We start from the raw sequence: 27,277 nt of genomic DNA, 5'->3' as shown, positions 1-27,277 counted from the left end.
TCTGATTTTGTGGGATGGAATACTCTGTAAACATCTGTTAAGTTCTTTTGTTCAAGAGTTCGATTGTGTTCTAGTTTTTCATTACTTATTTTTTGTCTAGGTGATCCATCTATTTGTTACAGTGGCATGTTGAGGTCCCCCACTAGAATTGTATTAGTGCATATATGACTTTTCATCTCCATTAGTATTTGTTTAATATAGTTGGGTGCACTAGTGTTTTTTGCATAGATATTTATGATTGTCATCTCTTCCTCTTGGATTCTTCCCTTTACAAGGATGTAGTGTCCTTCTTCATCTCTCTTAATCAGTGTTGGTTTGAAATCTACTTGATCTGCAAAGAGGATAGATACTCCTGTTTATTTTCAGGTTCCTGTGGCATGGAGTATTGTTTTCCACCCTTTAACTTTCAGTCTATGAGTTTCCTTTTGAATTAAGTGTGTTTCTTGTATGCAGCATATTGTTAGATTTTGCTTCTTGACCTATTCTGTCAGTCTATTTTTTTGATTGGTGAATTGAGAGCATTAACATTGATGGTTATAACTGAAACATATTGACTTGTCATTGCCATGACTTTTTCTTTTTGTTGGGTTCTCCCGCTTTACATTTAATTTCTTGTCATGCCAGATGGGTTCATTCTGCTTTGCTTCCTGGAGTTGTGATCCTCAATGTCTGTTCCTAGGATATTGTGTAAAATTCTTTGGAGTGCTGGTTTGGAATTCACGAAGTTCCTAAGGTGCTCTTTGTCATGAAAGTATCTTATTTCTCCATCCATTTTGAAAGATAGTTTTGCAGGGTACCTCAATCTGGGTTGGAGGCTGTTTTCTTTTAGGGCTTGGAATATGTCACTCCAAGCTCTTCTTGCCTTGATGGTTTGTGTTGAGAAGTCTGCTGTGATTTGGATGGGCTTTCCTTTGTATGTGATTTGTTTCTTTTCTCTGACTGCTTGGAGGACTTTGTTCTTCTGTTGTGTTTTTGGAATCTTAACAGTTATATGCCTATGTGTAGATTTTTTTGATCAAGGCTATTTTTAGTCCTATATGCCCCACTTATCTGTATGTCAAGCTCTATTCCCCTGCTTGGGAAGTTTTCTGCCATTATTTCTGTGAAGAGATTTTTTTATGTCATCTCCACTCTCTCCTTTTTCTTCATGGAGCCCAATCAGTCTTATGTTATTCTTCTTTGCATCATCTAGCAGCTGCTGGATTGATTTCTCATGTTCCCTTATAATTTTGAAGCATTTTTTATTTTCCTGGTCACTAATTGCATTCTTATCTTCTATATCTGAAATTTTGTCCTCACATTGGCTCATTCTGCTGTGTAGACTTTCAATGGAGCTTTTCATGTCCTGGAAATCTATTTGCATCTGTTTTATGGATTCCATTTGCTTCTTATGTTGGGATTCCATCATATTCCTGAGCTCCTCTCTAGATTTTTTAATCATGTCTTGCACTAGGGGCACAATTTCTCTTGTTATCTGAGAATTATTTCTGATTTCATTTTTTCCAAATCCCCTTTCATTGTCAGTTCAGTGGGTCCAGGTGGTTGCGTATCAGAGTGTTCCATGTCATTTCACTTTGGGGTTACTGTAGGTGATCTGGAAGTCTGGTTTTGAGACTTATTTGTTTTCTCGTTTTGACTGGGGGGGGGCTGTTAAGGCCTGCATGGATTACCTCCTCTTAGCTGGGTTAGGTGGGTCAGGGGCGGGGAGCAGTGGTAGGGATGGTGGCTGGGAAGCCCCTTCCTCTGGACCAGGATCAGTGAGATGGCCGCTCAGAAGCCCCTACCTTTGGGCCGGGAGTGGTGGGAGGGATGGTGCTCCGGAAGCCCCTTTCTCTGGGCCAGGATCAGTGAGACAGAAGGTGATCCAAAATCCCTTGCCTCTGGGCTGGGAGCAGCGGGAGGGATGGTGACTGGGAAGCCCCTTCCTCTGGATCAGGAGCAGTGGGAGAGCGGCTCTGAATCCCCTGCCTCTGGGCTGGGAGCAGTGAGACTCAGTACCTTGGTCTGGTGGTCTGGTGTCCTCTGCGTCTTTGTAGTGTGGAACCAGGTGGCTGCCTGTCTGCAGTGGGGTTATTCGGCATCTTCCATGTGACTCAGGACCTCAGTAGTGCATGCACAGATGTGCCTGTTTGCAGTAGGCAAATTTGGCGTGTTCTGTGCAACTCAGGACCTCGGTAGGGTTTGGGCCAGTCTGTGTCTTTTAATTGCAGAGTTTAGGCCATTAAATCAAGAGATGTTACTGAGATGTATTGGTTTTTGTTGATATGTCCTTCATTTTTCTTTTCCTGATTTTATGTTGACATTTCTGCTCTGAATCTAATTAATTTACATTTGTATATGATTTTTTTTGTTGTTTTTCTCTGACTTCTTTTAATTTTATTTTTCTGGATATCTGGTAATTTAATAGGGATGTGCCTTGGTTAGTTTCTTTTTAATCACTATTGTTTAGTGTTCTATAAGCATCACTTACTTGTATTTTAAACTCTTTGCTTATATTGGGTAAAATTTCTTCCATGATATCTGTAAGGATGTTAGTGACTCCATCTGTGCTAACGTCTGCTTCTTTTCATAACTCTGAATAGCCTTAGATGATCTTTTTGTTGTCTTCTAGTAGCTCCTAGATAGTCTTCTCTTGTTCTTTTGTTTTCTTTGCAGTATCTTTGACATCTTTATCATTATTCAATATTTTGTTACTTAATATTAAACATGGTTTTCACATTGGTCATTTCTCCAATGAATGAATTCTATAGTTTTTTATTTCATTTTTTTTGTCTGACATCTTTTCATGTATTTCATACCTTTCTTCAGTTGGACATTCAACTTTTGAACTTTGTTATCTTGTCCATTTTTATTTATTGATCAAAATTGATCATGAGGATATTTAGTAAAATTTATGTGAACTTCTGGTTCATTTTCTTTTTTTACTTATCTACTTTCTTCATCCCTTCTATGAACTTTCCATAGATTTCTGCTACTTAGTATTTGCTCTTTTTGTGACCCCTTCTTCTGCCTTGGAAGAGTTGGAGGTAGGGCCTGGAAATCTGTTTTCTTGCTTTCTCATTCTCTTATATGTAACTATGACACATATGTAACATATGTTATCATATATATACATATATACACATATATATTTTATTTACTTTAAGTGATTTTGAGTCTGTAAATTAGTTTTGCCAAAATAATTAGTTTTGATTTTATCAACACCCATTGGCTCAATCTTACAACACTTCCATATGATACTTGTTGCAGTTAACGCCCCCCCTTGACCTATTCCCTTTGCACACTATGATAGTTTATTATTTGTCCTTGTTCTACAGTAAGTGAAGTGGAATAGGCACAATGGAAGGTGATTGGATGAAGAGTTTTGAGCACTAATAGGTTTGAAGGGCAGAATAGTGAAAGATGAGAAGAAAAGCTTGATTCTATTAGAATCAAGATTAGATCTTATTCTATTAGAGTACTGTTACTTGAGTTGAAGGTTTAGAATTGAGGGCTTTCCGGGGATATTTTGTTGGGTCAAAGGCAAGATATGGAAGAAAGGAGGTTAATTTTGTGGTTATGCAGTTGCCAGAAATTGCAGATAGGGAGGACAATAAATGAGGTAAAATACAGTAAAGCCAAACAGTTAGGATGGGGAGGATTTCAGAATAATACCAGAGAAATTAGGAGTGACTGTGAGGGAAATAAATATGAGGAATTAAAAATCTTAGGAGGACTTCATGTATTTAAAATATAATTTAGGGCCAGGGATTTAGCTCAGTTGTTTCAGCACCTGCTGTGCAAGAACCACAAGGACCCGAGTTCGATCCCTGGTACCAAAAAATAAAAGTGTGTGTATATATATATATATATATATATACATATATATTTATATATATAATTTAAAAATATGCTCCCAGGGTTTTGAGGTGGATAAATAAGATAGGAACCTTAGTTGTGGGAGAGAACTTAAGACACCTGTTAAAGATAATGGAACAATAAAAGAACAAACACAAAAGTAAAAGCCCAATACACACAGGAAACAATAAAAGGACAAAACATGACCTCACATTACTAAATGAATCAAGAAACATACAATAAATTGAACCTATGAGATGTCCAATGGGGACACAGATTAAACATTGCAGTGAGAGATTGTTCATGTGATTCCCAAGTAGCTTCTTTGCCAGGAGTTTGGGGGCTCATACCACAACAATTCCTCTGATCCCTCCACTGCAATACTGAAGCTAAATCTGAATTCAGACTTCTTTCTGACATGTAGCAGACATTCTTGCACAGTGTGATCCAGTCTAAGTTCTTAGGTTATGACTACTTGCTGTCAGTCTCCATAGTTGTGATGGTGGATTTGACAGATGGGCTCAGTGGCACCAAATTGTCCACTGAGTCAGGATTATTCCTATGCCCTCAAATCAGCTGCAGTAGTAACAGCCTAATGTATCACAGTGGTATCTCTCAGGGTTTTTTGAGAAATAACATACCACGAGAGAGTTTTGAATATTCCTTTAGCTTAAACAAGACATTCCCCAGTTATAGTGAAAAGCATCATAACAACCAAGGTCTTGACCCATAGTTAGTGTGCAATAAATACATTGGCTGTGACTCCCCTAATGGTGAAAAATAGAATTCAATACTAATTTTATAGAATCAGTTGTATAAAGCACAGGGGGTTGGGAACTGGCTAATGCGAAAAGGGGAAGAGAGGACAAAAAAACAATAAAGATTTTTAAAGTCTTCTTCTCTGTGGTATAGGAAGGAGGAAATGGGAGGAGGAAAAGGATTCCAATGATGGTAAGGATTTGTTGTATACTTAGAAGGGGATAACCAGCCAAACTGGGCAGTAGTGAAAAACAGGGATGAGAAAAATGCTATGACTACCACAAATATCAGAGCAAAAGTTAGAGGAGACAAGTGAAAATGGGGTAAGAGAAGAAAAGATAAATTCAGAATGAATAAGACACAGGAGAAAGAAGTCAGGTGAAGAGATATGGATAAAAGTAGGAGGCATATAAAGGTGCAATGAAGAATTACCTACTAACTATAAACTAAATTGGGAGAAAAATGCAAGAGGAAAAGAAACACACATATACAGACATACTCATAAAAGAAAAAGAGGTAACATAATCAGACAAAGATGTGTAGAACTAACATTAAGAATCAACAAATGGGATTCTATCAAATTAAAAAGATTCTGAACAGGAAAGGAAACAAAGCAAATACAATTTGCAGAGTAAGAAAAATTGCAACTTCCTCCTGGAGAGAAGACTAATTTCTATGTCTCATAAGCACTGATATGCTATAATTGCATTATCATTTAATCTAGGAACTATTTTATTTTTTCCTCAATATCTTATGTGAATCACTGATTATTCCAGAGAGTACTGTTCAATTTCTATGCATTTGCATAATTTCTGAAGTTCCTTTTGCCATTGACTTCTACTTTCATTGCACTATGATGGTAAAATATGAGTGGAATAATTTTAATTATTTTGCACTATTGGCTAGTATGTGGTCTATTTTGGGGAATGGTCCATGTCCAACTGAGAATATGTATTCGGTTATTCCATGGAACAGTGTGTATATATCTATTATGTTTGAATATTTTATCTGAATTGTTTGAAGGTTTGGTTCAACTCTGATATTTTTTCCTGATTTTTTTGTCTAGTTGATCTATTTGTGATAGTTGGGCATTGAAGACACCCCACTATAATTGTACTGATATTTATCTGATTTCTATTTCCAGTGATGTTTATAAATTTGCATGGACCACTTTTTGGTGCACATATGTTTATAATTGTTATCTCTTCCTGTTGAATAATTATCTTAAACAATATATAATGACTCTCTTTGTCTCTCTCAATCAGTTCTGGCTGAAAGTCCAGTTTCTCTGAAAAGAGGGAGCTCCTCCTGCTTGCTTCTGGGTTCCAATTCATGGAATTTTGTATTCCATCCTTTAATTTCTCAGTTTTTGAATTTGCTTCTGCATTAAATATGTTTCCTGTATACAGTATTGTGTTAGTTACTTTTTTCTCATTGCTGGGACAAAATACCCAACACCCAAAGTTAGAGAAGGAGTTTATTTGGTTAACAGTTCATAGAGATTTCAGTCCATAGTCAGCTAGCTCCAAGAAAGGAATGGCAAATGGACATTGCAGAGGAAAAACAACATGGCATGCACAAAGTAGCAAAGGCAACAAGAGGAGTTTAACAGTATTTTTGTGCCTTTTATCTTATTCAGACTATGGGGGATTAGGGCAGTGCCAAACTAATCACTCACATGTAGTGGTTTAGTAATCATATTCCCTTAACCCCAGGACCACACATGCCAGGTTCAACTACCTCTGAAAAAGGAAGTCCCACTTCATCCACATGAAACTTTGGGGGAACAACTTAACACAACCCACAACAAATATAATGGTGGACATTGTTTCTGGATTAATTTTACTGATTTGTTTTTTTAGATTCACAAATTGAGACCATTCGCATTGACTGTTATAACTAATTGGTATTTCCTTACTGCTCTCATTATGTTGTTTTTGTGTTCCTGATTCTCTTTCTTTTCCCTCCATGTAAGTGCACAACCTTCCAGGGACTTTCACTCTACTGGACACTTCAGCATTGTTAATTTCATTATAGCTTTCTAAGACATCCTTGAAAATTTTTTTGTAATGCAGCTTTGATGAATTTCTTTAGGTGCCCTTTATCATTGGAATATCATATTTTTCCACCAAATTAGAAGGATAATTTTGCAAGACATATCAGTCTGTGTTGGAAATTGTTTTATTTTAAGGCTTGGATCAGTTCAGTCCAAACTCTTCTTGCGTTTAAAATTTGTATTAAGAAGTCTGCTGTAATTCTAATGGGTTTACCTTTATATGTGATTTGTTACCTTTCTCATACAGCTTTTAAGGTTTTATGCCTGGTACTTTGGATATAATGTGACACAGATAGATTCTATTTTGTTCATGGCTATTTTTGGTTCTATATGTCTCACTTATCCATATGGTTATTTCTTTCCCTACATTTGGAAAGTTTGCTGCCATTATTTCTGTGAAAAGTTTATTTATGTCATTTGCACTATCTTCTGATATTTATTTCTTCCAATTATTCTTAGATTATTCTTCTTTGCATCATCTAGCAGTTGTTGGATCCATTTTTCATGTTCTCTTATTTTCAAGGTGTTTTTGAGTATTTGGACTTTGAAAATATCATTGTCTTCCAGTTCTGAAATTCTGTCCTCACATTGTTTTCGTCTGCTGCCCATAATTTAAAGATGATTTATAATTTTCCTGATTTCTGACTGAAACCTATTCATGGACTCCAAGTTTTTGGTATATCGGTCATTTGTGGTTTCTTTAAAAACATTTTGTTTAGCTCATCTTGCTTTTCATTAATCTTTTGAAAGCTCATGCAACTTTTTGGTTTTAACTTCCGTTACCTGATTTTACTATCTGTTATAACTTCTATTTCTCCTCTAATATCTCTGAGTACCTTTTGAGCTGTTTTCTAACCTCCTGTGTTGTCCTTTCAACTAATTATAATGTGTGGATTTTGCTACTCAGCTCCCTCAGTTCTCCCTGGATTGGCTTTGGGGGATCTGCAAGTTTTAGGAGACATTTTGTTGCCTTGTCTTCTCATTTTTACTGTTTACTTTGTGTTGTGCTGAGGTTTGTGGATTCTTATAGTCTAAAGATCTTATTGCTCCTAAAAAGATCTCATTTGCTTTTTGATGATGTACTTTGGGCAAAGAGAACTATAGCTCTTTGCCACTACCCCAAGATCTGAGCACCTTGGTCAGTTTGGGAGGGAATGGTTTTGTGTAGTTACCTCAACAACTGAGTTCTCTGGGAATGTTCTCTAGTTGTGTTAAAGTCACAAAGGTAATCTGTGTGTTGGGTTGCAGAGTAACAGTGACATTATGCAATCTTGTTAATAACAGTGAATAAGCTACAGTAATACCATCCATGACAAAGCAGATAGTAACATGCCATAAGAACCAATTATGTACCACATTCATCCTATAGAAGAAATCTACAAACTTGTTGTAAACATTAAGACAACCCAGGTATTGATTTACAACTAATATGTACTAAACACAATGGTAGAATTGCATCTGAAAGGATAGAATTACCATCTGCTAATGGTAGAAAGGAATTCAACAGTAATTTTACAGAGTGAACTATCAAAATTAGCAAAGTTTTATGGTTATACTATTAAGATAAAGCATTTGAGTATGGCGAAATGCATGGGGAAAACTTTGAAACTTTAAACTCTATTATATGAGAAGGAAGAATACAGAGGATCTTTTTGGGAAATAAAAGGATATTTGTAGAATTCGGTAAAGGTAGGGAAAAAACTGGAAAAAATAGATCAGAGACAAGGAAGGGCCAGAAAAAAAGAGATTATATAGTGAATACAAATAAGTGATAAATAATTAAAGAGAGAAAAAAGAGAGAGGAGAAAAAATAAAGAAAAAATAAGTATCCATAGAGATAAACAAATGGATGAAGGACAATGGAAAATTTACCATGACTCAAAAGACTAGTGAAGAAGAAAGCAGGGAAGGAAAATAGAAGAGAGCAAAAACAACAAATTGAAATAATGCACACATTCACAAAAGACAAAAACAAACAAATGAAAAGGAAAGAAACAAATAAAAGCCAAAAAGAAAAAGAAAATAAACAGAAATTTCTCTGTCATCTCAAATGTGTAGATTTTTCTGGGATCTACAATTTTGGGGCAATGTCCAAGTCAAGACTGGTCACTGCTCATGCTAGTAGAAAAATAAGGCAGTAAGATCCTAAATTTATGCTGGGTGCACTCACCAGCAGGCAGTATGATTAGAGGAAGAGTGTCAATTCTGTGATATTTAAAACTACAGTGATTCAGGCAGCAAACTGAACAGGGGCTATCTTGCCAGCCTGACCATGGCTCCCTGACCACAGCTGTTTCCTGTGGCTGTTACTCACCCAGTCACTGGTGAGTGTAACACTGGGAGTCTTGAAATGAAGCCTACCCATGGCTTCTCTGAGTCCCAGGTTCAGTCAACCCTTCCTTGGAAGAGTGTCTGACCACTGTCTCTAGGGGATATGGTAGGCACTTGAACTGGAGTTATCTTTGAGCTTTTGTAGCAGTCAGCATCTGCAGGTGCCCTCCACTGCTATATTTCTCCCTGAAGCCCTCAGGAGTCTCACACTTTCACTGTGTCTCTGTAAATTGGTCTTCCTTTCTCATAAACCAGGAGCCAGGAGCAGGGGAAAAAGGGATTGCTCCTGGTTTATTCTTCATTGTGTACTGTCTGTTCAGTTTCTCTGTAGGCTCCAATTTTCAGGTCAGATTCTTTCTGGGTTCCTGGGATCCACTTTCCTCCTCTCCCCCTCCTCCAAATTATTACTTTCCAGTGTCTAGGCTCTTAATCTTGTAGAGGCTCTTAATCTTGTAGAGGTTAAGTTTTTGTTACTTAACATGCCATAGTTTTCCCAAAAGTACCCTCAAAATTTTAAATATATATAAAAAAGGGTCCTCTGATTTTCCTGGTAGAAATGAGAAGTGTTATACTTTTTTTACAGAAAAATCCAAAAACAGCTATTAATGTTAAAAAAATGTCTTCAACTCATATTTTTTCTCAGTCAATGGTCAAATGACAGTCTGGAACTGATCATTCCTCATGGTTCATTGTTGGATCTGTCCTGGATACTATAGGATATTTAGAAGCATTACCATCTTCCACTCACCTCTTCCCACTATCACAATCAAAACTGTCTCCAGCTACCTGTAAATATCTGCTGGGGATAAAACATACCTTCCTAAGAACCATGGATTTAAACTAACAATTCCCAAAAATCTTTCCAGAAGTTATTGTAGATTGATAATATTATAGCATATTGATGAGAAAAATTTCAGTGTACTTCATGTGTAAATCCTAAGACAAATATATATTCATATATTGAAATATGCTGAACAAAAATGTGATCCAATAATTGAAATAAGTAAACATTACACCTGGTAATCAGCAGGACTTCCCAAAATTACCATTGAGTGAGAATATAAGGGGATATGAGCTAGGGAAAAAAAACACTAAACATAAAGAATATTTATGATATATATAGAAGCCTATTTATGCATTAAACTAAAAGGCACATGAGTTTGAATGTGTGCATAAAATAAAATGGAAGATACATTAAGAGGATCTAAGATGGTAGGGCATCAAGAATGGCAGTGAGAATGCAAGAAATTGTGTTGATTTCAAAATAACTATAGGAAAGAAAATGTAATGAAAATTTAAAAGTTTATGTGAAGGTATATGACAAAGTGATTTAGATATAAATATTCACATGTGATAAGGGAAAATGAAAACAATGCTATGACTTTGTATGTGACCAGCTCCACCATGCTTTCTCCTGCTCTAACACAACAGAAGTTATCCAGTCATAAAGCAGAGGTAAAAAGCCTGTAGGTAGTGATGCCTACAGGAGGACAACTGAAACAAAGCAGAGCACTGTGCCTGTAGAGGGAGCTAGAAGTAGGCTGTTGGGTTCATTCAAAACCCCAAGCACCTTCACTCAGTAGCAAAAAAGAGAATGAATCATATGGGGGAACTTTCTGAAGCATCAGTAGTAGACTTGTCCTGTGGCCCTGATTCATATCTGGTGGATTCAAGCTCAGTTTCCAACAATTACTACTGGTAGAATTCTGGTTGCAGTATAAATGAGACTGAGAAGTCTCCTTAAATTTTGTGTGTTCATATGTGTGTGGCTGGATTTTTTCTTTTCTCTATACATATTATTTCTTTTCTTTTTCTCTTTTCATCTGTAAAGTATATGGGTGGTGGCTGTATATGTGAAAATGAAAAAACATTATTTAATCCTTTAGTTTAAATAGTATCTTTTACAGACATGTCAAGTCAAACCTCACAAAGTAATGTATTTAGAGTAATCAAATATAAGGTTTCTATCAACATATTGATTCTGATGCAACCATAGCTTGTCTCAATCCCTGATTTTAATTACCTTCTTTCTTTTTCTTCACACCAAAATAATTTCACAAACCATATCTCCACTAGCTCACAAGTCCGGATATAAAAATAATAAGAAAGTCAATCACATTTCTTCATTTGCTGTTGCCTCTCTTTACTTTTTTCCTTCTTTCTAAACTATTCTCTACCTTTTCATATTGTGCCAAGGAATATGAGGTATTGTGAAAACTCTGCTGAAAAGAAAATTGTGTCCTTAAGTGAATAATAAAATCCAATAATCAACTATGAAACCACACATATACTGACATTTACATTATAAAGAAAAATACTAATTATAGCTATATAAAAAGGAGCAATGGACAGAAAGTTAAAATTTTTTACAGAATTTCTTCTGTAATAAAATTATATAAAAAATTTCAGTCACCTACATTTGCTATTCCATAGGAGTAACAAATTCATCATTCTATGAGATTAATGGCAATCTTCAAATCATTTCTGATCCTAGTAAAATCACTGGGGAAATAGAAAAATCAGGTAGGGAAATATTATGTTCTAGGGGAAGCAGAAAGCTTAAAAATGAGGTTAGATACCAGGCAAAGCTGATAGCTTTATAATGACATTAAATTCCACAAACCAATTGAAAACAAATCAGAACTTCTGGAAATAAATGGTAACAGAAAGTTCTATTTCATAGTCTAATTAAATACAATGTCTGAACCTGCAGCTTAGAGTTCCATGACCACAGGCACTTCTTAAATATGACTCTTTTATGGCTTCACTCTGAAGAGTCTTCTCAGAGCTCCCCTTATATCCTTATTCCTCAGACTATAGATGCATAGGTTTAGCATGGGAGTCACCACACTGTACATTACTGAAGCTCTTGCAGTTGAGTGTGAGGTTTGGGTAACAGAAGAACTAAGGTAAACACCCAGGAGTGTACAATAAAATAAGGAGACAACAGAGAGATGAGATGCATAGGTAGAAGATGCTTTGTACTTCCCTTGAGTTGATGAGATTGCACAAATGGCTGAAACTATCTTGGTGTGAGACCAAAGTGACTCCATTTTGCTAAAATCCACCATTCCCCTAGCCTCTCAAATTAATGGTTAAAATGTGTTTGCTCTGGAACAAAAGATACAATCTGTAACAAACCAAAGTTCCTAAGTTAATTACTCAGCCATCTGCTTACCCAGGAAATGAACATCCTGGGCCCACTATCTGTAAGAACCGTCTGTCAATGTGCTGACTGTCAGTGCTGGGTGGTCGTGACCATTAGTCACCGTGTCTGCTGACCATCAATATGTGACAGTTGCCCACTAACCTTTGTCCTTCTTTTCTTTTGTAAAACCTATACATAATCCCCCCTTACCCCTGATGAGTTCAGCCAATCAAAAATGTACACTTCATGCTCGCTAAATGTTAACCAATCATGTAACTGCTAAGTAGAAAATCTCCAAACCTTGCTGTAACCTCTATAAAAAACACCACTAATTTGGAACTCAGGGCTCTCAATCTCGATCTGCTGTGTCAGTGACAATTGAGAGTCCCTGCTTAAGCTTGAATAAACGACCCTTGTGTGCTTACATCGGAAACTGCCTCCTGGTGGTCTTTGGGACTTTGCAATCTGGACACAACATTTTTGGGGGCTCGTCCGGGATCCCAAGACCCTCAGTATCTCTGTACGAGAGGGTCAACGCCGGCTGGTGAGTGTGTTTTTTGTGTTTGTAAAGTCTGGGCCCATTTTCTGGGAAGGTCGGCAGATGGTCTAGGTGGACACGCTGAGAGGGCCGCCGACCCGGGATCCTAGAAGAAGTTCTGGATCCCGCAGGGGGGGACAGAGTGCCCCATGGGGACGGGGTTCTCCATGAGTACGAGTCTGTGAGACTCCTGGGGGGACGGTGCGGGTCGCTCCCGCGGCACGGCGTGAGGCCGTCGTCCCATTTTCATTGCCTCCGATTGGGCAGAGGATGATTTTGTCTTGCCTTGTGCTTTTCTGTTGTGTTTATTTGTCTGTTTATTGTGTTGACTTGGACTGAGATGATGGGACAGACTGCGACTACTCCTCTTTCCCTCATGAAGGACCATTTCAAAAAAGTTAGAGAGCGCGCTCATAGTCTATGCTTAGAAATAAAAAAAATCTAGATTTGTCCTTCTGTATAGTTCAGAATGGCCTTCCTTTGGAAAGGGGTGACCCCCTGAGGGAACTTTTGATTTACAGGTTATACACAGGGTCCGTGTAGCTGTTTTCCGTCCCTACACCAGACATCCTGATCAAGTTCCCTACATTGTCACTTGGGAGAGTCTAATCTGCGACCCACCCCCATGGGTCAAGCCCTTTTTGCCTCCACAGAAACAGCAGCCTGAGGTAATCCTGACAGCCTGTGAAAAGATTCCCAGAGGGTGCGACAACAAAAGACAAACAGAAACTGAGCCGACCGCACGGCTTTACCCGGTCCTCCAAGGAGGGACCAAAAAAGATCTCATCCCCCCCTCCTTACTCTCTCTCTCTTCTCCCCCACGACAGCAGGCAAAAAGAAATGACCCAGCCCCAGCTGGAGCTGGGGAAGGAGGGCAGGCCCCGGGTGCTGGCAACCATGATGGCCCCACCCTAAATACTCACCACTGGCATGCCGCCTCGCCGCAGGCCCAGCAGACTCTACTGTTTGTCCACTGAGAGCGATAGCGCCCCCTGATGAGCAACACTGGGCCCATGTTAAGGCACAACTTCTGTCCACCCATCCCCCATGGCAAGTTAATTCCTTGGGCAGGAGAGAAGCTCTCCAAAACTACCATCAGCATCTCCTAGCTGGCTTGAGGGGAGCCCCTCAAAAGTGGAACCAATTTGAGCGAGGTAAACAAGGTCCTTCAAGGACCTGAGAAATCCCCTTCTGCCTTTCTGGAGCGTCTGTTAAAAGCATACCGTACATATACTCCAATTGACCCAGATGCCCCTGCAAATCAACAGGCAATTAATTTGGCTTTTGTTACTCAGTCAGCCCCAGATAGTTAAAAAAAAAAAACTGCAGCGGATAGAAGGATTTGAGGGAGAGAATAGAAAAAGTTGATGAGTGTGGCAATGAAGGTGTTTAACAATAGGTATCCTTTTGAGGATAGAATGGATAAAAAGATAAGGGCAAATATTGCAGCCTTGACAGATGGAGGTTTTATCCGAAAAAAATACAAAAAAAAATAAAAGAGAGGATAAAAGTAAAGTATGACCCTTGTTAGAAATGGATCAATGTGCATTTTGCAAAGAAAAGGGTCATTACAAGAGGGATTATGAAAAGTTGAAAAGAAAGAGAGAGAAGGAGACTAAAAAAGAAAGAGATGGGGTTCTTCTAGTAGATAAAAAAAAAAAAGATTGACGAGGCCAAGGTGGGGATCTACAAACACATCCACTGACCCCAGAAAGCCGGCATCTTGATCCCTTGCCAGACAGCCTGGAATACACCCCTGCTTCCTGTGAGGAAGCCTGGCACCTTGGACTTCAGACTGGTACAGGATTTGCGGAAAGTAAACAGCCAGACTGACCCAGACACCAGAACAACTGGACAGCTGACATGGACCCGGCTGCCGCAGGGATTCAAAAACTCCCCCACTCTGTTCAGGGAAGCTCTCAGCAAAGATCTGCAAGAGGTAAGAAAAGTGTTTCCCCAGGCGACTATTCTTCAGTATGTTGATGACCTCCTGGTGGTGACTTCAAACGATAAGAAATGCGTTGCAGCCACCGAGGGCCTCCTGAAAGCCCTCCAGGAATGGGGATATCAGGTGTCCTGGAAGAAAGCTCAACTCTGCCAGACCAAGGTAACCTACTTGGGCTATATTGTTAAAAAGGAAAAGAGGAGGCTGGCAGAATCGAGAATATCTGCAATTCTCCAGATTCCGAAGCCAGGCTCAAAGAAACAGATGTGAGTGTTCCTGATGGCAGTTGGCTATTGCAGGATTTGGATTCCTGGATTTGCTGAGGTTGCCAAACCCCTACATGAGGCTACTACGGGAGGAAATACACCCCTCGAATGGACTGAGGCTTGCCAGCAGACATTTCAATTGCTTAAGACTGCACTTGCATCGGCACCAGCCCTGGCATTGCCAGACTTAAACAAGCCCTTTACCTTGTATGTGACAGAGAAAAATGGGGTGGTTAAGGGAGTGATTACTCAGCTTTTTGGGCCATGAAAGCGGCCTGTAACATACCTCTCCAAAAAGCTCGACCCAGTGGCCCGAGGGTGGCCTAATTGAGGACAATAGCAGCAGCAGCTACTTTAACCCAAGAGGCTGACAAATTGACCTTTGGACAGGATTTAATTTTGATCACTCCCCATGCCACTGAGCCCTTGTTAAATAGCTCACCCAGCAAATGGCTGTCTAATGCCAGACTGTTACAATATCAAGGACTCTTATTGGAACAGCCACACATTGTTTGTCACCACCGCTGGCCTCAATCCGGCTACTCTACTCCCAAAATCTGATGAACAAATGCCCATCCATGATTGCCTTGAGACTCTTGAAAAATCGAGGGGAGGAAGTCCGGACTTGACGGACCAGGCCCTCCCCCGCACAGAGATAACATTCTATACTGATGGGTGCAGTTTCGTTTGTGATGGTGTGCAGTATGCTGGAGCGGCGGTGGTCAACCAGGACCAACAGGTGGAATGGGAGCAGGGGCTACCTCAAGGGACATCAGCACAGAGGGCTGAGCTGATTGCTTTAACTAAGGCTCTGGAATTGAAAAAAAGAAAAAGGATAAATATATTCACTGATAGCCATTATGCTTTTGCCACCACCCATGTACATGGAGAGATTTATCATAACAGAGGGCTGCTAACCTCTGAAGAGAAGGGAATTAAAAATAAGACTGAGATATTGGCACTATTACAAGCCATCTGGTTGCCCTGAGAGGTTGCCATCATCCATTGCCGTGGGCACCAAAAGGGGTCAAGCCCCAAGGTGATTGGTAATAATGCTGCTGATCAGGCAGCCAGACAAGCTGCCCAAAAATCAGTGGGGAAGCAAATGGTTCTGCTTCCCACACCAGTACTCCTAGAAAAACCTGAATGTACAGACAAAGAGATAATAGAAATAAACAGGAGACACTGGACTCGAGGAAGACATGGGTGGTGGACGACTAAGGAGGGAAAGGTGGTGCTCCCAGCTGCTGTAGCAGACACGTTGCTGTGAGAACTACATGAGTCCACCCACCTCGGTGAAAAAAGGATGATGGCCGCCTTATGACCCCATTTCGTCAGCCAGGGATTAGCCCAAAAGGCCCAGGACATGGTGAGATGATGCCCCACATGCCTCAAGGTAAATGCTAATTGGGTAACTGGGCCCCCTGGGGTCCAACACAGAGGGCTGACTCCAAGAGAACATTGGGAATTAGACTTTACTGAAATAAAGCCGGACATGTATGGGTACAAATACCTGCTAGTTTTTGTGGATACATTTTCAAGATGGGTAAAAGCATACCCCACTAAAAAGAAGACAACAGAAGTAACAGTTAAAAGGCTCCTGACAGAAATAGTTCCCCATTTCGGTTTGCCCTTAGCTCTGGGGTCCGACAATGGTCCAGCCTTTACGGCTAAGGTATCTAAGTTAATTAGTAATATCCTTAAAATAAAGTGAAATCTACACTGTGCCTATAGGCCTCAGAGTTCAGGACAGGTAGAAAGAACAAATCAAACTTTAAAAAATATTCTGACTAAATTATGCTTGGAGACTGAACTAGATTGGGTAGAGCTTCTCCCCTTTGCCCTCCTCCGAATGAGGTGCACTCCCAAGCCCCCCTCAATCTGTACCCCTTCCAGATTGTTTACGGATGATCTCCCCCAATCATTCCATTAATAGATGTAAAATTAAAAAAAAATTTTCCCACCTTCGACTCCTTAAATCCTTAAAAACAGTTCATCAGCTTCAGTCAGAGCTACATGAGACATTACAAAAAAAAATGACTAGTCCAAATAAAAAAAACCTTTACAACCTTTACCCTATAAGCCGGGAGGTTTGGTTTTAATTCGCAGGTTTGATTCCAAGACCCTGGAACCTCATTAAAAGAGATCGGTTCCTGCTGTCCTGTCAGCTCCCTTGGCGGTAAAGGTGGCTAGACATTCTGCCTGGATACATCACAACCACCTAAAAGCCAAGACCCCCCATGGATGTCAAAAAGGACAAATAAAAGGTTATCAGCCAACCAGACAACCAAAAGCTAAGACTGGAATGGGTTAGAGATGTTTCACCTTAATGATAATATCTCTGGGACACTGACATTATTGCCCCCAAGAGGACTAGATCACACAAAAAAATGTATAGATTCAATTGACAAACTCACTTAACTTGTCTAAATTCTGCTTAAATGTTGATGTAAATTTCCATTATGTGCTGGGAAGCTGTCTCATTCCGGTATGCACCTCTTTAAAATTAATGCGACACTATACCCTATTTAAAGACATCCCCCCCCCCAAAATCTTACTTACCTGGATAGTTATAACTGGGGACATGACACCTGCCGTAAACCTAAAAATACTGTCAAATTATATACACCCAAGGTAATTATGTCAAACAAAACTAAATGTGCTATGTATGAAAATTGTACAACCAAATGTCTGAGGATAAAACAGTCAAAATAGATGTCCTGCCATATAAAACAAAAATTGTGTGTATCTCCCTGCCCACAAGATGGTTTTATACCTGTAAAAAAACCCCTTTAATTATATTCCAACAAATTTAACCAAGACCCGTTGCTGTTTGAGTCGTCTAGCTGTAGTGTTGCCAGAGTCTCGTTCATCAGAAAACACATTAATACTGTACCGCTGATGGTACTCAGGTCCCAATATCAGCCAGTCTCTACAGACCTAATAAAATTAACCCCCAGAGGCCCATGATTGGTCCTCTATAGCATCATGAGAAGGGGGGAATGTGAGACCAAAGAGACTCCATTTTGCTAAAATCCATCATTCCCCTAGCCTCTCAAATTAATGGTTAAAATGTGTTTGCTCTGGAACAAAAGATACAATCTGTAACAAGCCAAAGTTCCTAAGTTAATTACTCAGCCATCTGTTTACCCAGGAAATGAACATCCTGGGCCCACTATCTGTAGGAACCATCTGTCAATGTGCTGACTGTCAGTGCTGGGTGGTCATGACCATTAGTCACCATGTCTGCTGACCATCAATACGTGACAGTTGCTCACTAACCTTTGTCCTTCTTTTCTTTTGTAAAACCTATACATAGTCCCCCCTTACCCCTGATGAGTTCAGCCAATCAAAAATGTACACTTCATGCTCACTAAATGTTAACCAATCATGTAACTGCTAAGTAGAAAATCTCCAAACCTTGCTGTAACCTCTATAAAAACCCTGCTAATTTGGAACTCAGGGCTCTCAATCTCGATCTGCTGTGTCGGTGACAATTGAGAGTCCCTGCTTAAGCTTGAATAAACGACCCTCGTGTGTTTACATCGGAAACGGCCACCTGGAGGTTTTGGGGACTTCGCAATCTGGACACAACATTAGCATAAGAGTAAAGAATACCAGCAAGGGGACCACCACCCAACAGCACAGCTGCAAAATACATCACCATGTCATTAACAAAGGTGTCAGAACAGGCAAGTAGGACCAATTGATTAAGATCACATACAAAGTGTGGGATTTCCAAGTCTGTACAGAAGGATAGCCTTAACCCTGTTAAGGTTTGTAATAAGGAGTTTAAGGCAGCTGTGATCCAGGACCCCAGTACCAGATATCCACAGACCCTGAGGTTAATGATGACCATGTACTGCAGGGGATGACAGATGGCAACAAAGTGGTCATAGGCCATCACATCTAAGATGACATTGTCCAAAACCCCAAAGACTATAAAAAAGTATACTTGAGTGATGCAGCCTTCATAGGTGATGACCTTGCTTTGTATCTGAATGTTTACCAGCATCTTTGGAATGCTGGTAGATGTGAAACAGATGTCTGCAAAGGACAGGTTAGAGAGGAACAAGTACATAGGTGTGTGCAAGTGGGAGTCTGAGATTGTGGCCAGAATCATGAGCAGGTTTCCAAGCACAGTGACCAGGTACATGGACAGGAAGAGTCCAAAGAGGAAGGGTTGCAAGCTGGAGTCCTCTGAAATTCCCAGAAGAAGAAATTGGGAAGTCTGTGTTTCATTATGTGAAACATCTAGTTGGTATGACTAAGAGAAAAATAACGACACAATTATGGAATATTAATCTGACAGTAAAGCTATCATTCGTGTTCTCTTGTCCAGACTCTAAATGCTACATTTTGTTTATAAATCGGTTCCACTTAATGGGATCCCCTTGACATGACTGATTTAGAATTCTTGTCTCACTCTTATCTTTTTACAAGATAGTCTATATTAAAAATTCAAATTTCTTCATGACTTTGAGGAGAATAATTCAGTGATGGCCAAGTTTTGGGCATTGTCTACAGATGACTGATAAGTATTAAAAAACTGCATGTCCCTAAAATCAAACAAAGAAGTAATACATGAAAATTGAAGAAAATACAATTAAAGAAAGGAATAATCATATAATATAGTGGCAGGTAATATGAAGGGAAAAAAAGCAGTTAAAAAGAAAAATGTACATAATGGGTCTTATTTTGTACTAGGTGCTTAGGTAAGACAGGCAGATAGGTGACACTTGAAAAGAAACCTTCATAAAAAGAAAGAAGGATCCACAAAATCATTTCCAGAAGGTTGCAGCAGGCAGGGGAAAGGGCCACTGCAAAGGTCCTGAGAAAAGTACCTGTTTCAGGTGTTTAAGGTTAACAAGGAGCCGACATAACAAGAAGTGTAAGCAAGAAAGATAATGATATGGGATGGTATTTGAATAAAAAATAAAATGCCCTCATTGCTGCCAAAGAGTCAATAAACAAAAAGCCTCCCTGTCCAGATGTTATTGCATTTGCCATTTTAAGTTGACTTTAAGGACCTGTGAGAATTGAAAATCATTCCTGTTTATGTCAACTTGTTGTTTTATGATCTGGCTTCTGTATTATGAATTACATTTTACAACATATTGAACCCAGTTCCTGTTACTCTGAAGCTTGCTCTCTCCTATAAAGGCAAACACATACACAAGCACAAATACACGAGTGTACACATGCACACACACACACACAAAGCCTGCTTAAGAATGTATCACAATCCACAGTCTCCTAGTCCATGTTAACACTCTGTCCTCAATTTAACTCACACTATTTAAAAAGAATGGATACCAGGCAATGTATCAATATCAAATTATTTAATCTGAAAGTTTGTATGAGCTGTGCCCAGAAATTCCTGTTCATAAGTATCATACATATATCATAGGGGGTCTCAATTTTATTAGTAATATTCCCACCCCATGTTTACATACAACAATCTTCAGTGCACGTGGAGAGAGGTTCTAAGGGGAACTGAATGGTTCTAAGGGGCCAAGATTGTAAGAAAGTACAAACTTGTTTGTCAGTGTGTTCTAACTTTATATCTTCTGCAGGATATCCAAAAATTATAAATATGAGCAAATATAAGTTTATCAAAAGAAAAATCTAATGATGTCTTTTTGGTACCAAGACACATACAGATTACTAACCATAAAGTTTTTAAAAAGTCCACTAAAGAAGAATTAACCAAGGGATCAAAAAGGAACTCTACAAAGAACAACAGAATTTTAGTATGTGAAACATTAGAGAATTATTGTTGTACCACGCAACATGGCTTGAAGTAACTGGGAGATTTGCTTTTTTATTCACAGTTAACAATGGAACATATTTATGAGGCAATATTTGATATCTTAAAAACTGTACACATTGAGTAAATATCAAATCAAGATAGTTCATACGTCCATTATTTTTAACATTTTTCATGGTAATAAAAGCTTTTAAAGTTCACTTGTATATTTTGAAATTTATTATACATCACTGTTAACTATATTCACACTACTGTGTGATTGTCATCACCTAAACTTATTTTACCCACCTAATTGTACTTCTAAAGCTGATCAATATTTCCTCATCCATCCAATCCCTCATGAATTTTCACAGTATAGCAAATTGGCATTTGTCGTTCTGGGGAATTGACCAGAATAAAAAAATAAATCCAATTGGTTTATCTAAGATGAAAGCAGATGAAGCAAGCCTTTTTTTCAGTTGTTTTTGTGTGCTATGTGTTGTGTTATTCCTGGGCTTTCTGATTTAAAACGTTTTGGGGAAATTGCATGGGCAATGCACACCTGGTTGTGATCTTTATCCGACATCCACAAGTCAAGCCTCTTCAGACTATATTCAATAAAACCCTACAAGTCTGACATTTCATGCTGAATAAAGTCCTGAATAGAGCTGATCCCTGAGAGCATTACATGGCATGCATGTCCATTACACTATAGTGTGCCTTGACATTATGAAGCAAGGTCCAAATGAACAGGGGTTATGTTCTTTGTTTAGTTTTCTATTCTAATGGCAATATGTGAATATGTCCTTGTGACACAGAATGAAATTAAACAAAAGAAGAAATTGTGAAATAATTGGGCAAGGGAGTAAAACAGGTTGAAATAAGTTGTTTCAGAATAACTCTATTAAAAGATCGAAAAAAACATCAAGTACTAAGTGAAAGAAGTTACATAAAACAAATCATTCGATGTTATCTAAATTGAATAATAAAGTGGCAAAGATGTACATATAAAAATGTTTCATAAACAATTTTCTTTGAATGCTGTGGTCCAAAGTATATGCTGTTTGAATTTTTTGAATGAATCAGGAATTACACATCAGTATATAGGGATATGTAAAACAAGACAAGGATATATTTCCATTTAGGTGAAAAAGCCTGACTGGAAAAGAAAAGCTGGCATAAATGACTAACTGCAGAGGAGAAATTAATTGATACACTAGCTAAAATACCTTATGTCAAATCTGAAAAATTAAGCACTTTATTATGAAAGCAAACAGTATCACTTAGAGGAACATCAAAAATTATGTAAAGTTTATGTGTGAGAAAACTCGTCTTGTATAAGGCAAGAAACTTGGAGGTAAGAAAATAAAATATTTTACTAATATAATTTTAAAATTCTAGGGGCAAAAATACTCCAAAAGTAAATAGAGGGAAAAGTAAACTGGAAATTTCCATTGAAATGTGGACAAACATAGAAAATGGATAATAGACAATAAAAAACAAATCAAAATGATATTCCCAAGAAATGAACTCACTTCAGCCTGTGGTCCTCCAGGTTAATGTGTCATTTTTCTGTTCCACCTGGTTAACTGCAGAAGTCCTTAGGTATATGCTCTATCTATAATGAAATCATTTTAAGCTTCTCAATCCCTGTTCTACCTGAGCTGCTTCTGTCATCACTTAAGTGTCTACACTGAACCCTACTTTGCTGGTTTTAGTATTTCTCTTTTCAGAAAGGTAAATACTTATATCAATGTATTAATCAAACAAGCAAGTAAACAAGCAAAGCAGTATCTAAATTCTAGGCTAGGGTTAGCTGGCTCTCAGTACCTCAGTTAAAATTTTTTTGTCTTCCAGTCTCAGCTTTCCTGCTGCACCTACTGGGCTGAAGGACTCACCTGAATGGGTTTTGTGAAAGGAAGTCTCTGTATGTTTGTCCAAATTCTGCCTCAGTTAGTTTACTTGGAGAGTGAAGATATGCTGCCAAAACAACAGGAGAAAGAGGTCCAACTCTAGTACTTGAGTCAGAGGCCAGAATCCAGAGTAAATGACCACATCCTTCCCAGGCAAATGTCTCATGCACCAAAGGCCTAGGGAAGGAAGATATTTACAGGCCTTTGTGTGTGTGTTCTCTAGGTACATTACTCCCTTGTTAGTCCATCCTTGAGCACATAATTTCCCTATGGAATTTCCTCTCCACAAAGTAAATTTTTTGCAGATTTTCTGTTCCCGGGATGCCAAATTAAAAATCAGGTAAATCAGTCTTATTACTTCTTTTCCATGGACTATTCTGGCCTCAGTGATGCAAAACACTAACATGTAACCTCAGCCTTGAGCTAGTTATGTACAAAGTTTGACACTGAGAAACATGTCTTAAGTAGGTCTTTTGCATCACCAAAGGCATATCTTGTGTTGGGGACACAATCCCTATAACTCCAGGAAATGTACTATTCCTTTCTCCAACAAGGATTTCCACTCTGATCTCTCATATGAAAATGAGTACTACAATCCTTAGCTGTTTATATGTTTTCCTAAACAATTATAAGTAGCAGTAAGAACACAATTTTAAAACCTATCACTTCAACATCTACTTATAAAACATTTGATAATTAAAAGAGATCTACTGTATTTAGATACTTTATGAATATTTTCCTGAGATTAGTAACTTACAAAAATTCTTTTATTTGATTTTTTGTATTGGTACATATTTGTAGTATGGAATGATTTTACTCACTGTGGGAATATAATGTTCATATACAAAAATCAAAATTTCCTTTTTTATCTCATTTGCTTCCCTTCCTATCCCATTCCCTCTGGTTCTTGATTCCTTTCCTATATGGATATCATCCCATTTGTTGATTTTCACTATTATTTTCTATGCAACCAGAGTTCTGTTCAGAAAATATGGGCCTATGCCTTTTTCTTCAAGAGTTTTACCTATTTTATCTTCTGGCAGATTGTTTCTGTTTTAATGTTTGGATCTTTAATCCACTTTTATTTTAGTTTTGTACGTGGTGAGAGATATGGGTCTTGGTTCAACCTTCTGCATGTGGGTAACCAATTTTACAATTACCATTTATTACAGTTTTGGATCCCTTGTGAAAGATCAGGTAGCTGAGGATACCTGTAGATTTTTCTGCAATCTATTTTTTTCATGGATCCATATGTCTGTTTTTGTTTATTTGTTTTGTTTTTCTTTTGCCAGTACCACACTGTACTTTCTCACCGTATCTTTGTAGCATAACTTGAAGTCCAGGACTGTGATTCCCCCCACCTTGCTCTTCTTGCCCAGGATTACTATTTTATGTCTCATCTGTTCCAGATGAATTTTAGCATTGTTTTCTCTATTTCTGTGAGGAATACCATTGGTATTTTGATTGGTGTTGTGTTAATCTGTACATCAGTTCTGGAAGTATGACCATTTAAAATGTATCAGTTCTGACTACCCAGAAACAGGTGATATCTTTGTATTTTCTTAGAGTCTCTTTGATATTTTTCACATTAATGTTCTTTTTGCTGTGGTAATTTTATACCTTGTTGTTTAGGTTAATTCCTAAGAATTTGATTTTTCATCATGATATTGTGAATGATAGTTTCCTTAATTTCTTTCTCAGTGATTTTATTATTGGTGTACAACAATACTATTGGTTTTGTGTGCTGACTTTGTATCTTGCAATGGTACTGAATTTGGTTATTAGTTCTAGAAATCTTTTGGTGGAATTTTTTGTCTTTCATGGAGTGGATCATGTTACCTGCAAATAATGATAATTTGACTTTTCCCTTTTCTGTACATATCCCCTTTATTTCTTTCTACTAGCTTATTGCTCTATTGAGCAGGACTGATGAGAGAGACATCTTTGTATTGTTTTTTATTTTAGAGAGCAATCTTTCAGTTTCTCCCTTTTAAACATGAATTTGATTGTTGATTTGTCATAAATGGCTTTTATCACTTTGAGATAAGGTCCTTCTTTGCCTACTTCCTCAAGTTTTTTTTTTTTTTTTTAATAATGAATATATTGTAGAGCCAGGGATTTAGCTCAGGGCCCACAAGCACAAGGAACTGAGTTCAATCCCCAGTACCCACCCCCACCCCACCAAAAAAAGCAGTACATTGTGGATTTTGTCAAAGCCTATTTCTGCATCTATTGAGATGATTATGTGATTTTGTCCTTATTTCTGTTTATGTGGTATTTTAATTTACTGGTTTGCATAAGTTAAACCATCCCTGCATCCCTGGAATTAATCTACTTGGCCATAATGTGTTACCTTTTCTTTGATTCATTGTATTCTATTTGACAGAAAATTACTGAGGCTATTTGTATCTATACCGATTAGACAGATTAGCCTATAGTACTCTTTGCTGGGTATTTTGGGTTTTGGAGTTAGGATAATACTAGGTTTTAGGAATGACATTGGGAGTATTCCTTCCCTTTCAATTTCTTTAAAAAGTTTGAGGAGTATAAGCATTAGATCTTCACTGAAGTTCTTGTAAAATTCATCAGTGAATGCATCACAATCTGGACTTTTATTTGTTGGTAGTTTTTTAATTACTTCTTTGATTTCGTTATTTATATTAGATTATTTATATAGGAAATTTAGACCTTCTTGGTTCAACTTTGATTATTTATTTTTTTCTAGGAATCCATTTCTTCTGAATCCTCCATTGTATTAGATTATAGATTCTCAAAGTAGCCATTGATGATCTATAGAAGCATGCAAAAGAGCTATTTTCTGCCTTGCTGCAAGTAATAAAATAAATAAATATGAATAGTAACTCATCATTCTTGTAATCTTGCATGGTCTTGGCCATCAGAGGGGCGATTTTCTGGGCTGTGGGTTTCCGGGTGTTGAGTGCTGCCCTCAGCGGAGGCCTGGTAGGATGGGAATCGGCACCGGGATTGGACAGCTTGACAGGAGGAACACAGAGTGCCCTGCTGCCACTGCCATGGCCGGAGGGGCTGATCCCCTCCCCTGTGGGGTGCTCTGATCCTTGGAGCCTGGGTGTTTCTGAGACTGCTACCACCACTGCTGCTGCCGCCACCGCCACTGCTGCTGCCGATGCTGCTGCTCCACTTCCTCCTCCTCCTCCTTCTCCTGCTGTTCTTCCTCCTCCTCCTTCTTCTGCTCCTCCTTCTGCTGCTGTTCTTCTTCCTCCTCCTCCTGGTCTTCCTCCTCCTCCTCCTCCTTCTCCTCCTCCTCCTTCTCCTGCTCTTCCCTCTCCTGCTCCTCTCCGCTCTCCTCCTCCATTTCCTTCTCCTCCTCCATTTCCTTCTCCTCCTCCATTTCCTTCTCCTCCTCCTACTCTTCTTGGTATTCTTCCTGCTCCCATTCCTTCTCCTGCTCTTTGTATTTCTCTTCTTCCTCCTCCTCTTTCTTGTCTGCCTCCTCTTCATTCTCCTGTTCTTCTTGCTCATCCTGCTCCTCCTTCTCCAGTTCTTTCTCCTGCTCTTGCTCCTCCTCCTCTTCCTTCTCCAGTTCCTTCTCCTGTTCCTCCTCCTGTTCCTCCTCCTCCTCCTCTTCCTCTTGGTCCTCCTGCTCCTCCTCCTGCTTCTCCTTCTGCTCCTCCCACTCCTCTTTATCCTCCTCCTTGTCCTCCTCCACTTCTCCCTGGTCCTCCAAATACAACGTTCTCCTCCTGCCTCCTGGAGGAGGCAGTGCTGAAGGGGATCAGCTTGGTCTGGTGGTCTGGGGGCCCATTCGCCCCCGCCAATCGGATCCTGCTCGTCAGAGCTTGGAGTTGCTGTGCTGGGGCATCCTGCAGCCGCAGGTACATCTCCAGCCAGGACTCGTGCTCCTCTGGCTTTTGATCTTTGAAGTCTCTGTGACAATGAAGTTTCCATAAATGATCTGTCTTTTCAGCCAGCCCCAGATTGCAGGATTCTATGCGACGCAGCTCATGAGGTGGGCACTTCTCCAACACGGGTTGAAGGACACAATCGGGGATGAAGCTCAAGTCATAGATGGTGTCCAGGCTGTCGGAGGGCACCTGGTGGAAGCGCTCATAGAAAGCCATCTTCTGCAGCACAGATGTGCGGGTGCGGGAAGCAGAAGAGACCCGCAACTGGGAGTGAATTCTGAGGGGGGTGGTGTGGCGGGCTCCTGGGTCTTGTTCCTCAGGTCCCCGCAGGGGTGCTCCTGCAAGGAGCCTGTTCTGCAAGGCCTTGGCGGGCTTCTGGCCATGAGCCCTGGCCCCCAGGTGCTCCGTGGAGCCTTAGTAGTGTGCGCAGGGCGGCCTGGGAGTGGGAGATCCCGCACAGGAGGCGGGGAGGTGGCCGTGGTGGGAAGAAAGTGACCAGGGTGTGGAAGCAGGTGGTGCGAGTCTGGGGCGCTGCTCCCAGCCCGGCTGTACCCTGGTCATGGCTGAGGCGGAGGCGGAGGAGGAAGGGGTTGGGAGACCGCTTGGGAGCTGTAGGGAGCCCCCTCAGGCTCCCTGTCTGTCCCTGCACAGAGTCAGGGCTGCCGGCTGGGCTCCCAGGGGCTGCGCGGTACTGCGGATATCCCCAGGCGTCCCTTCCCTCTGAGGGCAGGACGGTCGCCACCTCGGTCCCTGCCCCCGCCGCCACCGCCCCCGCATCCACCACTGCAGCAGCTGCTGCTGCCTCGGTCCCTCCCACCGCCGCCGCCATCTCTGCCGCCGCCCTCTGAGCC

The 27,277-nt window shown here is 39.7% G+C and overlaps 1 protein-coding gene across 1 annotated transcript; it reads right to left on the bottom strand.

Moving 5' to 3' along the window:
- Window positions 1–18,391: 18,391 nt before the first annotated feature.
- On the bottom strand, window positions 18,392–21,215 carry LOC101714747 (olfactory receptor 7A40-like). Its single transcript, XM_004870731.2, has 2 exons — window positions 21,192–21,215; window positions 18,392–19,147 (listed from the first exon to the last, which is right to left on the bottom strand). Exons 1-2 carry the CDS (start codon window positions 21,213–21,215, stop codon window positions 18,392–18,394), a joined length of 780 nt encoding a protein of 259 aa, XP_004870788.2.
- Between the last annotated feature and the right edge of the window lie 6,062 nt (window positions 21,216–27,277).

Source organism: Heterocephalus glaber, unplaced genomic scaffold, assembly GCF_053883595.1.
Source record: "Heterocephalus glaber isolate CG9 unplaced genomic scaffold, H.glaber_assembly_v1.0 deba00001532, whole genome shotgun sequence".
NCBI classification, from domain to species: Eukaryota; Metazoa; Chordata; class Mammalia; order Rodentia; family Bathyergidae; genus Heterocephalus; species Heterocephalus glaber.
This window is presented reverse-complemented; position numbering and strand designations above follow the sequence as displayed.